General features: G+C 35.0%; 2 protein-coding genes across 4 annotated transcripts; one reads left to right on the forward strand and one right to left on the reverse strand.

The window, feature by feature from the left end:
* Positions 1 to 4356: 4356 nt before the first annotated feature.
* Positions 4357 to 12758, forward strand: LOC104104851 (proline--tRNA ligase, cytoplasmic-like). 3 transcript variants are annotated; one of them, XM_009613037.4, is made up of 13 exons: positions 4357 to 4510; positions 5508 to 5582; positions 5670 to 5797; positions 6609 to 6701; positions 6791 to 6907; positions 7505 to 7692; positions 7871 to 7937; positions 9890 to 10012; positions 10136 to 10288; positions 10388 to 10672; positions 10840 to 11058; positions 11812 to 11905; positions 12468 to 12758. In XM_009613037.4, the coding sequence occupies exons 2-13, from the start codon at positions 5561 to 5563 to the stop codon at positions 12530 to 12532; spliced, it is 1554 nt and encodes a 517-aa protein (XP_009611332.1). In that variant the 5' UTR covers positions 4357 to 4510; positions 5508 to 5560; the 3' UTR covers positions 12533 to 12758. The 3 variants fall into 3 exon arrangements, with proteins under 3 accessions (XP_009611332.1, XP_009611330.1, XP_070053746.1); XM_009613035.4 differs by having other exon boundaries at positions 4377 to 4510; positions 5511 to 5582; XM_070197645.1 differs by having other exon boundaries at positions 4416 to 4509; positions 5530 to 5582.
* Positions 12759 to 13550: 792 nt separating this feature from the next.
* LOC104104852 (uncharacterized) lies at positions 13551 to 14420 on the reverse strand. Its single transcript, XM_009613039.4, has one exon. The coding sequence runs from the start codon at positions 14350 to 14352 to the stop codon at positions 13783 to 13785; it is 570 nt and encodes a 189-aa protein (XP_009611334.1). The 5' UTR covers positions 14353 to 14420; the 3' UTR covers positions 13551 to 13782.
* Positions 14421 to 15828: the final 1408 nt, after the last annotated feature.

The following is a 15828-nucleotide window of genomic DNA, read 5'->3' on the forward strand; positions in this document are numbered from 1 at the left end:
GCTTTCGGAGGCCAATTCACGAGGCAAAGGCATAGCGAAGTAAAGAATTATACAGTTCGAGGTAAGTGACTTGTCTAACCTTGTGTGGAAAAAATTCCCCTTAGGATTGGTATTGATATGATAATTGTGATGTGTTGAAAGTCGTGTACCCGATGTGACGAGTGTGTACACATGCTAAATGTGGAAAAGTCAGATTTTTTTAATTTGTGTATATATCTGTTACACATTTATTAAATTATTTTATCCGGTTATATTCATCATCATTAATCTATTTTTATATTTTAGATTTGGGTGATATTTTTTCTACTAATTATTTTACTTGTTTAGTTGAAACTTTATTTCTTTTATTCTGTGCCCATCATCTGAAAGTTGAATTTCTTAATTGAATTATTATTAATATGAAATATTTGACATTAAAATTTTGGTATTGAGGAAAGGTGTTAAATTTGTGAAATATTATTTTTGTTGAGTTATTCACTTCCGAATATTTTGTGAGATTTTGTATTCATTGTGATTGAGTCTTGAGCTCCTTATTGTGAAAATAATATTGTTGTTGATTTATTTTGGCAAGTTAAAATATTTGAGCACTTGATGTGCAAATTATGATATATTGTGATATTGATACGCATGCGGTGGTATAAGGTCTGGGTGTTGAAACGCATGCAGTGAGATAAGGGTGGCTTGATACGCGTGACTAGTAAGGGGAACTACTAGAAGTCATGCGGTGTGATAAGGGTGGCTAAAACGCGGGATGCTATTTCGGGAAAAATATTTGTTTTTAAAATTAAATGCGAAGGCTCCCGCGGTGATATAAGAAAATGAGATATTGTGAATTTATTTACGATTTGGGATTACGAGGTGGTACCTCGGGAGTGCCCTCATTAATATTTCTTTATGGCTGTATTTGCGTTTGGTTATTTTGTGTTTTTCTTAAAATTGTAAATTTTCGATTTCCTTCTGTGAGGTATTATTTGCCCTTATTCTGTGTAGTTAAATTGTGACATACTACTTACTTGAATCATCCCCATTGTCATTATTATTATTATATTGTTAAACTTTTTACCCTGTCTTTTATTATTCCAGTAGGGTCTGACCTGACCTCGTCACTACTTTACCGAGGTTAGGCTTGACACTTGCTGGGTACTGTTGTGGTGTACTCATACTACGCTTCTGCACATCTTTTTGTACAGATCCAGGTACTTCCTATCAGACCATGCACGAGTGAACTATCCATACACAGAGACTTCAAGGTATATTTGCCAGCGTCCGCAGACCTCAGAGTCCCCTTCTATCCTTATTATGTTGTTTTCCTTATTCTCTTTAGACTCTGATGTATATAGACACTTAAAACGAATTCTTAGAAATTTGTGTCTTATTTCTACCGGGTTTTGGGAGTTGTGACTATTTGAATCGCGGTTTGATTTTTTTTAAATGTTGAGATTTGGGTTTCAGTTTTGTATTCCGCATAATTGATAGGCTTACCTAGTCTTCGAGACTAGGTGCCATCACGACATCCTACAGAGGGAAATTAGGGTCGTGACATTTGGGTTTGTGTGAATTTTTAGAAAAATAATTAAATTGTTGAAGAAAATAGAGTCTAGAAAACGTTGGGTATTTAAGGAGGGGGAGAGCAATGAAACATGGGGACTTAGGGGAAGGGGGCGAGGAGAGTAGCATAAAAAATATTTTTTACTCTCAAACCAAACACTAAAAAATATTTTCCGGAAATAAGTTTTCCGCTCACCAACCAAACAAGGGAAAATAGGTGATAAAATCACTCATTTTCTATGAAAACATTTTATAGGAAAACATTTTCCATGAAAAATATTTTCCTTCGTACCAAACACACCCTTAGTGTTATGAATTTTTGAGCTGTTAATTTGAAATCCAGGAAATAAGATTCGAACTTCTGGACTCAATTTTCGAACTTTATGATACGATGTTCTGAAATTCAAACATTGAGGTTTAAACTCTAGGACACTGTGTCCTGAAGTTTGAGCAAAATTGACTAATCTTTAAATACATTGTAAAATGTGAAAATATTTTAAAAAATGATTAAAAGTGGCTACCTGGTGTTATTTCCACTTGGGCTGCATGCGACCGCTTCAGGAAGGGCACATGGGTTATTCCTATGAATGTTTGGGCCCAACTAGTAAAATACAACTTTTAATTTTTGGGGGATTTGCATCTATACCCAGTTTTGGGTCATATTTTAACCTATACCCGTTTTGCAAAAAAAATTGCAAGCATACCCACTTTTCGGGTAACTTCAGGCATACGGGCCTGAAGTAGTAAAAATTTATGTCTGAAGTTTGAACTTCAGAATTTTTTGCTTGAAGTGTAGCCTTATCAAAGCAAAACTTCAAATATTTTTGCCTGAAGTTTGGCCTGACTTGCAAAGGCAATCACGCAAACTTCAGTTCATAGTGCAAGGGAAAACTTTAGTTTCCCCTCACTTAATAGTGCAGACTTTAGACAAATTAGTCTGAAGTTCTTCAATTTATAGTGCAAACTTCAGGAACTTCAGTTCATAGTGCAAGGGCAAACTTCAGTTTTCCCTAACTTCATAGAGCAAATTTCAGACAAATTAGTCTGAAGTTTTTTAATTTGTAGTACAAACTTCAAGAACTTTAGTTCATAGTGCAAGGGCAAACTTCAGTTTCCACTCACTTCATAGTGCAAACTTTAGACAAATTAGTTTGAAGTTCTTCAATTTGTAGTGCAAACTTCAGAAACTTCAGTTCATAGTGCAAGGGCAAACTTCAGTTTCCCCTCACTTCATAGTGCAAATTTCAGACAAATTAGTCTGAAATTCTTTAATTTGTAGTGCAAACTTCAGGACAAGTTAACTTTTCAGTATAACTAAGAGCTGGTTTGGCATCATATCGAGCTTTACCTCATGGGGAATTCTTCATGTTCTTCATACTGGATTTGAAACTTTTGTATATTCAGTATGAGATAAACACATAACAAGATGAACTAGAGAGTATCTGTTGCGCTCTCGATGCATTTGGATTTGTATCTTGAGTTTGCAAAATAAAGGATTGTAAAATTTGCAGAAGCTCACGTTTTACCTTCTGTTGATAGGGTTTATGAATTCAAATAGAGAACAATAACAATACTCTGTTTTGTTATTTTATGACAGTATTTGATCAAACGTAGGTTAAGTTATTAATTTGACTTCACACTTTATTAGTAAATATATTAAAGTAGTGGTTGAAAAGTTAATTTGATAGACAAGAAGATGAGGAAGAAAAGAACGCATATGTAGGAGGAAGAAGATGAGGCGTGTGAAGTTGTTAAAATTAGGGTATAGATTAAATAATTTTAAAAATATGGGTATAGGTTAAATGGGGGCGACCAAATAGGACGCCCCGGTGTAATTTTTACTTAATTTTCAAATAACCTTTCTTACCATGAAAGAAAAAATATTTTTAATTTCAACTTCAAATACCTTTTATTTTTTAAAAATTTTCTAACCAAACCACGTACAAATCGCCCCTAAAAGTCTACTTTTTTTCCAAAAAAAATTTCAAATATGTATTTATTTATAGAATTAATCTAGTTTTTAAGAGATTTTGAAAATCGAAACTTCAAATTCCAAATATAAACTTCTTTTTGGGTTAAATCATGATCATTTGAGAGTTTTTAGCTAAAAAAAAAGGATTTTTAACATGTTAAAACTTGCCCCAAAATTCTTATCAAAACATATTTGCAATTTCACATCAAACTTAACCCAAATCAATTTTTTTCAAAAAATATTTGGGAATATATGTCCAAACGTGTCCTTAGTTTTCGATATCCTGAGCTAGCTAACTTTGATAATAGGAAAAAAGTAGAAAAAATGTAATTACAAAATCGAATCAAACGAAAAATTGAAACTGAAAAATCAACTAGTCTGATTTGGTTGGTTTTTCGATTTTAATAATAGAATGCTTAGCACTAGTTCTAACATATTTAAGATCAATAGTATCAAATTTTTTTTTTTTTTATTCAGTCAAATATGTTTATATAAAATAAAAGGAAGAAAAAATTAGTACATATTTAGAGCCCGTTTGGACATAAATTTTTTATTTATTTATTTTCGAAATTTTTTCATTTTTTTTTCTAAATCAGTGTTTGGCCATAAAATTTTTAATTTTTTTCAAAAATTTAAAAAACTTCAAAAAATTATTTTTCAAAATTTTCACTCAAATAACTCACAAAACTTCAAAAACAATCCAAAATCATATTCATATCCAAACGCAACTCTAATTTTCAAATACCATTTTCACTTAAAAAAAATTTGGCTCTTGTTTTGTAATTTTACCCTTCTTTAGTCCAAACGCCCACTTTAGTTCAAAAAGTGAAGTTTAATTAGCCCTTTGTCCGTTCGTTATTGGACAGCCACCGGCATTTACTGTCTATGTAGGGTTTGGATTTAGCTTGCTACTCCAATATTCATTCCAAGAGTCAAAGCTTGACACTCTCCCGCGCCGCCCCCAAATCCCAACATCTCTTTTCAGCCAAGGTTAGTCTTATGAGTCGCATTCTCTTTTTCCCAAATCCAACTTCTTTTATTCTTCTATTTTGCAAGTATTTAGAAGGCCTTGTAATTTTAGATTTTTTGCTGCTTTATCTGTTTTGTACGTTTCACTCTCTCTTAAAACATGTTCTACGCTTCCTTTTACAATTTAAGCTGCTGAAACATTAAGCTTACAGTACTCGAATATAGTCTAATATCTCTTTACAAAAAGCAAATGATGGATGTAGTTTGACAGTTTCAACATTTCAACACTATATTTTATGTGATTGCTAAATCTTGGTAATTTGATTTCGTTTTTATTGTTTGGATTACTCATAAAAACCTAGGCTTTTTTATTGAAATATTGTAATTTTAGTCTGTTTTGTTTGTGTAATGCTTCTCTGTATGCCCACATCTGTCAGATGCACCATTTATATCGCTGTTCATATTAATATCAGGATAACAGATATTCAGGTTCTAATCTATTCTTCTTACGTAGTAGACTGATTTTATTAGTTGTAGATGTTTATTTCAAAATGCTTATATTTTATTCTTACAACAGCTTTTTAAATTATATGAACTACAAATATGGAAAAAAAATTAACTTTTGGTGTAGCACCTTATTGAAACCTTGTTTTCCTGCATTGGCTGTTTCTATTGTTGCAGCTAGCAGGTTTGTGTATTTCTTGTTTGTGTATGAGACCTTATAATTAAATGTTGGAGTAATTCAGTACTTAAAAAAGAAGTATTAAAGTAGTTTGGAGGGCAAACATTGGGATGAAAAATTTGACTTGTCTACCGGAAACAGCCTCTCTGCCTTTTCAGGGGTAAATTGTGGGACCACACTGGGTATGTTGTTGTTGTTATCTCCAAAGTAAAAAAAAGAAGAAGGGGGGGGGGGGTCTATCTTCTTGGGGTGCTGATCAAATAAATACAGTAAGAAAAGAGAAATAGCTGATGATTATCATTTCACTGGTTGATCGTTGAACTTTCATTTATGAAGCAGCTATCTTTGGCTATTGGTTGGGTGTATCCTTAATTTTGAAGCCTGCTATCATGGCCAGTAAAGATTCAAATAGTAAGTATTCATGCTCCGTCATACTCCTTTAGAAAAACTTGCTACTCTATTTGATTTGTCTAATACATCTTTTTTGTCTTTCTTCAGAAGGAAAAAAGAAAGAAGTCAAGAAAGAGACAGGTCTTGGTCAGGGGAAAAAGAAAGAAGTTAAGAAAGAGACAGGTCTTGGTCTCTCTTACAAAAAGGATGAAAATTTTGGAGAGTGGTATTCTGAGGTATGCTTGGAACATTCAATTATATGAGCTATCAAATTTGATAATATATACCTGTTCATTATTGGACGATGTATCTGCGGTAAGTTTCTTTGGTGCAACAAGAAAGATGGAACAATCTGATTGAGCTGTGAGGCCTCCAATTTCCTCTTTTCATTCTTTTCTAATATTTTTGTTTTCCTTATATTTGTCTATTGTTTGTCATTGGGAACTTAACAAGTTCGGATTGATAGGGGCCTCGTTCAATTGGTTGGGGATGGGGGGCTTTGTTTAGCCAAACATCTTTCTTTTTCGTCGTCATTTTCTTCTCTGTTTTTTTCCGTATTTCTTGTCCGATTTCACAGATTCACCAATTTTCTTCTGCTACTGAATGCTTTTCTCAATTCTTTCTTTGTCCAGTGTTTTAATAGGCGGAATTTTGTTTAACCAAACTTCTATGTTTTTCCTTGTCATTTTATTTTCCGTCCTTTTTCCTTATAATTTTGGCCCGGGGGATTTCTCGTTTCTCAATTCTTTCCTAGCCGAGAAATCCCCAGGGGCGCATAGTTCGAAACTCAGTGGATAATGGGCCCGCCCCTCTACCCTACTCCACTTAAATACCAGGCTTTTGTCTATTCGAACCCGTGGCGTGCTCTTACCCACACATCAAACTAGCAAAGCCCATACACGCCTTTTCAACAGCTGCTTTCCGTTTCGCTGATACATTTTGTTTAAATTTCTGCTCTCTCTATAGATGCTTTATGTATTCTATTTTATATGAAAAAGTCCGTTCTCATCATATATGAAAATTTTGACTTTAAACATATGAACATAGGTTGTCGTTAGTGGTGAAATGATCGAGTACTACGACATATCTGGCTGTTATATTCTACGGCCATGGGCAATGTCTATCTGGGAGATATTGCAGGTAAGCTTGACCATGAAATGATTTTCTTTTTCTCGTGCTGCTTATCATTTGAGGACATTTACAATGGATTCTTAGCTCTGTATGTGCAGGCGTTTTTTGATGCTGAAATTAAGAAAATGAAGATACAGAACTCTTACTTTCCTCTGTTTGTGTCCCCTGGTGTTCTACAAAAGGAAAAGGACCACATAGAGGGATTTGCTCCTGAGGTGAGACTTTGGCACTTTTTTAACTTAAGCGTTATAGAGTCAAGTTTATCTGCTTTTAGCCTGTGAAGCATATAAGAAGTTTGTATAATGTCTTCTAAATATATGTTGACTCCACATTTTCCTTACGTTCCTGCTTTTGTACCTTGATTGCTGAAGTTTCCTGAAGGTTTCAAAAGTATCTATAATTGAAAAATTTTCCTCCTGTTACTCATCTCGCCTATTGCTGATCATAGCACTTAATTGTGGCAGGGCTTTGCCTTTCTTTTTTTAAATTTCATCATCATAAAGTTTAGAAAGTCATCATGAAGTTGGGCCACCTAGGATTCTGAGAGGCGATATTTTTTTTTTTAATTATCTTTAGTCTTGGATTTAACTTCAGTAATAACTTCATTGTGATATCAAGTATCGTATCATGGTGTTAAGTTGATATCATCACTTGTGCAATGTGTTGTTCCATTGCATTTTGATAACTGTGCTAAGTTGCTTATCATGGGCTGTGATCATTCTTCAGAGTGCTTCTGTTACAAAATATGGGAGTGGATTGTGTTATAGACTTATTATTAGTTATGCCCATAATGGGTTTATATCATTCTTCAGGTTGCTTGGGTTACGAAATCTGGTGAATCTGATTTGGAAGTACCCATTGCAATTCGACCAACTAGTGAAACAGTGATGTATCCATACTTCTCTAAGTGGATAAGGGGACATCGTGACTTGCCCTTGAGACTCAACCAGTGGTGCAATGTTGTACGATGGGAGTTTAGCAACCCTACCCCCTTCATCAGGTGCCCTTTTGAGTTTATTTTTGTCTTACAGCTTTTACATTTCCTTTGTGGACATGTTAATGTGTTTCAAGTGCAAGCGAATGCTCGCAGCTTATATGACAGAAACTACATGTTAATCCCAAATCGAGTGAGGCCTTCGAGATGGTCTGGTAATGTTTTGCTTATGTTCCTTGTTCAGGAGTCGTGAGTTTCTCTGGCAAGAAGGACACACTGCTTTTGCAACAAACGAGGAAGCAGATACAGAGGTATACGGGTATTCTTGGAGTATGCATATCAGCCACTAAAGCTCTTTTAAAACAATAACTGTACCTCTTATTGAGCTTCATCTAAATACCAGTGTAGTGCCTAGCTTGAGTGCATCTGATGTAGATAGCGATATATTAACTCTTTAAGATAGTTTTACGGTGAATCCACTTCAAGAAAAGATAGTTTTACAGTGAATCTTCCAATTCAGTCTTTGTCTGTGTTATATTTGCTGCATGATGCTAAATAGTCTTTCCAGTGTTGATATTATCCATTTAATATTATTTTTTGCCTATCGTTGTTTGTTTTATGGGGAGAATTATAGTTGATTTTTTTATCCAGACAGAACTAGGCGCTTCTAGTACAAACAACTCAGCATTTAGTCCAAGTTACAAGGACTGACCTCTAACGTGTCTTGACATTAGATGATCTCGGTGCCTGTCTCCAGGAAATGAAGATGATACCTGAGTTACTTGGACTCTCCACTTTCGGTGCCGCACCCGTATTGACACGACATGTGTGTGGGTGTGGGATGCGGGATCCGTACCGGATCTGGTCAACTTATTTTGGGTACTTTGACTAAAATCGATGGAGAAATTCGGGATAGATACAATGATTTCTGAAATCAAAATAAAAGCTAGGGTGAAATTGAAGAAAATGGAATACCTTGTATGTAGAAATATGTCAGTCCTTTTCCTTTTATCTCCTTCTCGGATCTCCTCTTAATCAATATTTTCTCTCTCCTAGAATATAATGTAAGTTATCCAACATAATATCTCAAATTTAGACATATTTTTATTACTTTGTTTTTAGATATTTGAATTATTTTTAGCCGAATCCTCGCACCCGTATCTGTACCTGGATTCATACTCCTGAATCTTAAAATTTGGATTATGAAGGATCTAACCTTTAGATCCGAACCGTATCGGACACCCGCACCCGAGTCTGAGCAACTTAGGATGATACTAATGCCGGAGCAAGGAACTTAAGGAACATGGCATTTTGCTGCTTCTTTTTTTCCGGAGTGAGAGAAGAGAAAGTGAGGTTTGGGAGATCGGAATTCTACAGCTGCTTCGGGTGATTAGTAATGGGGCTATATAGTTTTCTTCTCTTCATTGATTAAATTTATAATTGGGATATTGATGAGCTTTGACATTTATTTACCTCATACTATCAGTTAGGCCTTTGGAAGAACTGGAAGTTAATATGTGAGTCATATGGTTTTCTGCTTTAAATCAAAGATATTTTGAAATAATCCTACAACTATAAGAAAAAATTGACAGTGTGTATGGTTTAGTTTCAAATGGGAGAACATGGATAAATCACATTTTTTGCTCTTTTATTTATTAGGATTAATTGGTGAAAATTATATTAAAGTGAAGAATGGATCAGATTGCAGCTTTCTCAGAAAGTGAGATTATTTGTCTGATTGCATAAGGAAAGGGATATGACCTATTACTTTAGAATATTAGGGGTTAGTATCACAACTTGCAAATAAGCTACCTTCATTTATTATATGCTACCTTGGAACTGGTATCAAATTTTGGGTCGGGTCGGCTATAGTTTTGGAAATTGTCTGTTCCAACATTTGCAGATCTACATTGGTACATTATTGTCCCGTGGATAAAGTATGTTGTGACTTGTATTTCATTGCCTGCCACTTAAACATCAGTTGAGACTACTTTATGTTTCTCTTTGGCTTATCCTTCCCCATTTGCATTCGTTTTCTTCTAATAGTCTTCTTATCTTGTATTGTTGTTGAATAATTATATGAGCAAATTAGTGGACAAGCTTCTGTGAGAATTAGTTGCTTGGAACTGAGGTTCCTTGATTTGGCCCAGAAAAGACTTGCTGCTATCTGCTTCCCACATCTTTGTTCAAGTTCAGACTTTTTTTGCTTGTACAGATATGGTTTTTTTCGGAAATGGTGATCTTGCGTATATATTTGATTCAGGTTCTTGATATCTTGGAATTGTATAGACGTATATATGAAGAATTTTTAGCCGTTCCAGTCAGTAAGGGAAAGAAAAGTGAGCTTGAGAAGTTTGCCGGTGGACTCTACACGACTACAGTTGAGGTATCCAAGAGCACATCTGTGTAGACATTGTTTGGCGGTTCCTAACAGTATTTTCTTTGTAAATTGTTGGTGAAATTCTCCTACCTTCCATTTATTCATATTATTTCCGGATTTATTTGCCAGGCTTTTATCCCTAATACTGGCCGTGGTATCCAAGGTGCAACTTCACACTGTTTAGGCCAGAATTTTGCAAAAATGTTTGAGATAAATTTTGAAAATGAGAAGGGAGAGAAGGCTATGGTCTGGCAGAACTCATGGGCCTATACTACTAGAACAGTGAGAATTCAGAGCCATTTAGCTACTGTCTCGTCGCCTTTTTACCTTGGAGGTCAAGTTAACCCTCTTTATTTTTTTTTTATTTGTGTGCTTTGACAGATCGGTGTTATGATCATGGTTCATGGGGATGACAAAGGCCTGGTCTTACCTCCTAAAGTAGCATCAACTCAAGTAATTGTTATTCCTGTGCCATACAAGGATGCAAATACTCAAGGGATCTTTGATGCCTGTGCTGCTACCGTTGAGAAGTTGAATGAATCAGGTATTCGTGCTGAGGCAGACTTCAGAGATAACTATTCACCTGGCTGGAAATATTCTCATTGGGAAATGAAGGGGGTTCCTCTTAGGATTGAAATAGGACCAAAAGACCTTGCAAATAACCAGGTAAAAATTCAACTTCTTGACTTTCTTGCTAGTAGTCAGTTGTTTATGAAAGTTAAAAAGGAACGAGTACTATTTGTCCTATGGGTCTAAACTGTTTGTGTGGAAGCCAAAATACACTTATATGTTTAACTATGTTGTTTGATTCAAAGTATTGATATAACTCCTAGGTACGAGCTGTTCGACGTGACAACGGAGCCAAAACAGATATTCCCATGGATAATCTTGTCGAACAACTAAAAGATCTGCTCGCCACTATCCAACAAAATCTATTTGATGTTGCGAAACAAAAGAGAGATGCCTGCGTTCAGATTGTAAGAACTTGGGATGAATTTACGGTAGCACTGGGCCAAAAGAAATTGGTCTTGGCTCCTTGGTGTGATGAGGAGGTATGTATCCTTTCTAACCTCTTAGTGGTTGTATATGAGTTGAATCTTTTATTCCATTCGTGGGCTGGAAAACTGAAATCTCGCAGTTTACATCTCTGCATCTGGCGAGTCAGCTGATGTGAAATGCTGCAGATTGTGATTTATCAGGATGTTTATTGGTTGTCATCATGACTCGTCGGTGAATCAATTTCTAGGGAGTCAACTGATCTAGTCTAGGAACGTGATACATGACTATTAGAACTAGCTTTTCCTTGAATGTTTTTCATGTATAATGCACGATATTTTATAAGCTGTCACATATTCTTATCTTTAGGTAAGTGACACACCCTTCAAATTCTTGTTTTAGGTGAAGTGAACACCCATTAAATTCTGATGAACTGGGGTTAATCAATGAAAAAATTAATCACTGTCAAAATTAATGAAATTCCGACCTCTAATGTTTGCTTTGTCCTTTTGACAAATCACACTGTCACTTGCTGACATATGGAAAGATAATGTCCTCTGTTTATTAATTGTTTGTACCTTGAAGTTTGAGAACTCTAATTGGCTACCCCAAAAAATTTGCATCCTCTTTTTTAGTCAGTAGCGTTCTTTATTGTTAGGTATTCTCTCTGCAATAATAATATGAATTTGCACATTCTATAAATAATCCCTGACGCACATTCTTATGTGTGGTTTATGGTGATGCATTCAATTGCCAGTTTTGGTTTGATTTCATGTATTTATTAGTTTCACATAATTGCTTTCTGGTAGGATGTCGAGAAAGATGTCAAGGCACGCACTAAAGGGGAGATGGGTGCAGCAAAGACTCTTTGCTCTCCATTTGACCAGCCTGAGCTGCCTGAAGGTACTATTTAGTTGCAGATTGTTTAAGAGTAATACATCAAAAACAATGAAGAAAAAATTAATCTTACAAATGTAGTGCAGCATTGTCAGTGTTTATTGTTGTTTCTGCTATTGCAAGGGCTTGGTGTTATTGTCATCATCTAGGGGTGGCTAACGGTCGGGTCGGGTATGAGCGGGTAAAAACGGGTGATTTGAATAATGGATAAATTACTGGCCCGGCCCGACCCATATTTAATACGGATAAAAGCCGAGTTACCCGGCAGATAATATGGATATCCATATTATCCATGGCTTCTTGAATATGATGATCACATTTGGGAGAATTCCTAGTCTCCCAAACTTGAGTAACCCTTAAATTGAGGCTTTATTAATATAAAAGTTAAACTCATTAGTTATCCATTTGGTTATCCATTTTCTAAGTGGATAATATGATTCTTATCCATATTCGACCCATTTTTAAAAAGTTTATTTAACCCATTTTTAAATGGATAATATGGATGTATAACTGTTTTCTTTTAAACATTTTGCCATATCATCTTACATGTCATTTTCTTCTGCTGTAGGTACATTGTGCTTCGCATCAGGTAAACCTGCTAAGAAGTGGACATACTGGGGCCGCAGCTATTGATGTTCCATTTTGAAGCTTTTCTACCTTTCTCCCTTTTTTTATTTGAGAGTAAAATTCATATTTGATAATTATACAAGGAAATTACATTCTTAAAGAAGTGATTTTGATTTGAGTTCCAAGATTTGGTGAAGTTACTAAACAGATTTTGAGTTCCTAACTTGTGCGCAATGCTGGATAACTCAGCCATTTTAATATTCTAGTACTCCATTAATTTATTGTTTCTTAACCTATGTGTATGTTTTTCCTGCCGCAGCAACTTTAGTTGATTTCAGAGTATTCGTTTTGATTTGCTCGAAAATTGAAAAGGACTTGCCTGATTTCCAATTTGGCCATTCATAAAAATTTCCAGCATTTGTATACACTTTTGTCATAATTTGTTTTCCCACGGTACAACAATCCGCTATCTAACCCTTCGGGGTTGCCCAGTTGGTTTGGTTTGGTTTGGAGGGCGGTCATTCATTAGGATGACCTAGGATCGATTTCCCCCCCTCAATGCTTTCTGGGTTGAGCTTGTCGCACAGGGCTTGCCTAGTGCGGTTTACATCCCTGTGTGGTTTGCAAGCTATTATACGGGGAGGTTTATCCAGAGTGCTCACCCAAAGGGCAGAGACAGAGATCGCGCCTGTTCGAGATAAAGTGAAGTGCAGAATGCTTGTCAACTAGATATCCTAAGTATATTAAAAGTGTGCAAATGATGGGTTTTAGTAGTTTATGGCAAACAATACTAGTACTTTCCTGGTTTTAAGTTGAAGATCAACTAAACCAGAACGAAGTTATTCAGTTATTACAATTTTACTACAAGGATGGGAGCCCCATTTCTATATCTTCCTCGTGACAATTATAGAATAACACAATTTCACGATTATAGATATTATGAATTTCATTAAATTATCCACAAACAATAAGAGTATAGTGTGTTATAAATTAATGGGTTCTGCATATGGTAATATAACAGTTAATATAACTAGGTATGTCCCATCGTCATAACTATCTTGGCATCAATAAAAAGAGATGGTAATAAACATGTAAAATCATAGAAATAATATCATTGATACACACACACACACTAATCATTCATGGGTGGCTTTCTCCTTCTGCACACCACAAAGATAAAATTACTAAGCAAACTTCCTAACTAAAATCACCCAAACTCCATATTACAGAAATCCCAACAAAGTAAAGGAAATTGGTGGAAGAACCCAAAAAATCCATCTTTCACCATTAAAATTACAATAAAAAAATTGGAGTAATTAAGTTGGTTTCATATTCTGAAACATTGCATCCCACCTGATCTCTTCAACTGCAGAGGATGTCCAATAATCTGCCCCCACCTTTTCATCAGCAGGGAAATCATCATACAACATCGGACTTGAAAAACTGTTCATTCTTAAATCAGACATGAAAATGGGACTCCCATTTGTTAGCAACAACGTTGTTTGTTTAGCTGCAGCCACTCTCTTGTTCCTCTTCAACATAGCATTTTTCCATCTTGAACTGCAATTTCTTTTTGGGACTAAAGCAAGAGCTAATTCCTCTTTATGACCCAAATTCCTTATATACTTGGAAAAACGCCTCTTTGTACGGTTAATCAGTTGGAGAAATCTTGACATAGAATTTGGAATAGCTCCTCTTTCTTTCTTGGCAAGTTTAAGAATTTCTAGCCTGTGTTTGCCTATAGAAATGCCTATGCTTTGTAGAAATTCATGGTTGAAGTAAGTGATGTCTTCGTATTCGAGCTCGTTGTGAGCAAAAGCTAGGCCATATTCATAAACTAGAGAGGGCTCTAGCCCTGTTTTGCATAGCCAAGAATACCAGTCCATGGCCTTTTTTTTGGCTTTGATTTTAGGTGTGTGCTTGAATTGAAAATGAAGGTTACTGCAGTTATTTATAATAAAGTTGGAGAGAGATTGGTCCAACGGTAAATGAAGTGAGCAGAATTATGAAACACCACGGTATCAAATCCTCGTAGAGATTAAAAAAATTATGTAATTTTTTCTATTTGCCTAAATATTGATGGGTTGCTCCAGTGATAAGCAACCTCCACTTCCAACCAAGAGATTGTGAGTTCGAGTCATCCCAAGAGCAATGTGGGGAGTTCTCGGAGGGATGGAGCCGAGGGTCTATCGGAAACAGTCTCTCTATTCCATGGTAGGGGTAAGGTCTGCGTACACACTATCCTTCACAGACCCTACTAGTGGGATTATACTGGGTTGTTGTTGTTGTTATTGTTGCTCCTAAATATTGATGAATAGAATTAGCCAATATACTCCTTCCGTTTTAGGTTATCTGAACCTATTTAAAAAAGAAAAAAAAACTTTTAAACTTGTGGTGTAAAATAAGACACATATATTTTTTGTAGTTATAAATTCTTGCACAAAGGTAAATTTATTTCAAATATGAAAAGAGACCTTTCTTTTTGGCACGAATTAAAAAAAAAAAATTCACATAACTTGAAATTAAGGTTAATTAAAAATAGTCAAGGTGCCTCCATAGTTAAAAAAAAAAAATAAATGAAGTTGGATTTGGAGACATTATTGAAAAGAAAAGTTTAAAGGCTTAAAGAGTGGTGAATTTTGGTTGCTGAGATACTGGATTTCACTTTTTATTCAGTGTGTAGCTTTGCTTTAATAGGTGGTAGTTGAAACTTGAGAGTGACTAAAAGAAAAAGATAAGGGGGTGTGCATTTGTTTTTTGTGGGAACATTCACTCTTCTAGCCCATGTTCCATCCAAGAATTGGCCAAAATGTGAATTAGGACTCTTCCAAAAGAGTGTGAAATAAGAAATCTTGGAATTTTATTGCCCATCAATCACGGCTACGAAAAGTCTTTAGTCTATGGGGCCATTCTCACCCCCGTCCCCCAACTAGGCCTACCCTGGTTAATCACTTCAAGTTTCAACCAAAACTTTTTTTTAATACAGTAATTGCAAAGGAAACCTAAAACGTCCAATTTTACTTGTCCAATATATTAAAAATATATTTTTACTTTTACTTGTCAATTATACTAAATTAAAAGAAAAATAATTTATTTTTCTTATTTTACCCTTATCATTAATCACTCATTCCTTGAATATTATTTCAAGATTTTTGAAAATGCTATCATTATTATGGGTAAAATTATAAAATAGATACTTCATTTATATTTTTTCGTAAAAGAAATGTAAAATTAAAAATGGATAACTAAAAATGAATTGGGGGAAGTTTTATTGTTGCAAGACCTTTTCATTCGCCTCTTAATTAGTCAACTTTAATTACAAACTAAAACAATTAAGTTGACTTGATTTTAATTTGCAAATA

This window comes from Nicotiana tomentosiformis, chromosome 3, assembly GCF_000390325.3.
Source record: "Nicotiana tomentosiformis chromosome 3, ASM39032v3, whole genome shotgun sequence".
Classification (NCBI taxonomy): domain Eukaryota; kingdom Viridiplantae; phylum Streptophyta; class Magnoliopsida; order Solanales; family Solanaceae; genus Nicotiana; species Nicotiana tomentosiformis.

Coding starts and splice junctions, on each gene's coding strand:
- LOC104104851 (XM_009613037.4), top strand. CDS start 5,561: ATGGCCAGTAAAGATTCAAATA. Junction 10,673..10,839: donor AAGACCTTGCAAATAACCAG/GTAAAAATTCAA, acceptor TATAACTCCTAG/GTACGAGCTGTTCGACGTGA. Junction 11,059..11,811: donor CTCCTTGGTGTGATGAGGAG/GTATGTATCCTT, acceptor GCTTTCTGGTAG/GATGTCGAGAAAGATGTCAA.
- LOC104104852 (XM_009613039.4), bottom strand. CDS start 14,352: ATGGACTGGTATTCTTGGCTATGCAAAACAGGGCTAGAGCCCTCTCTA.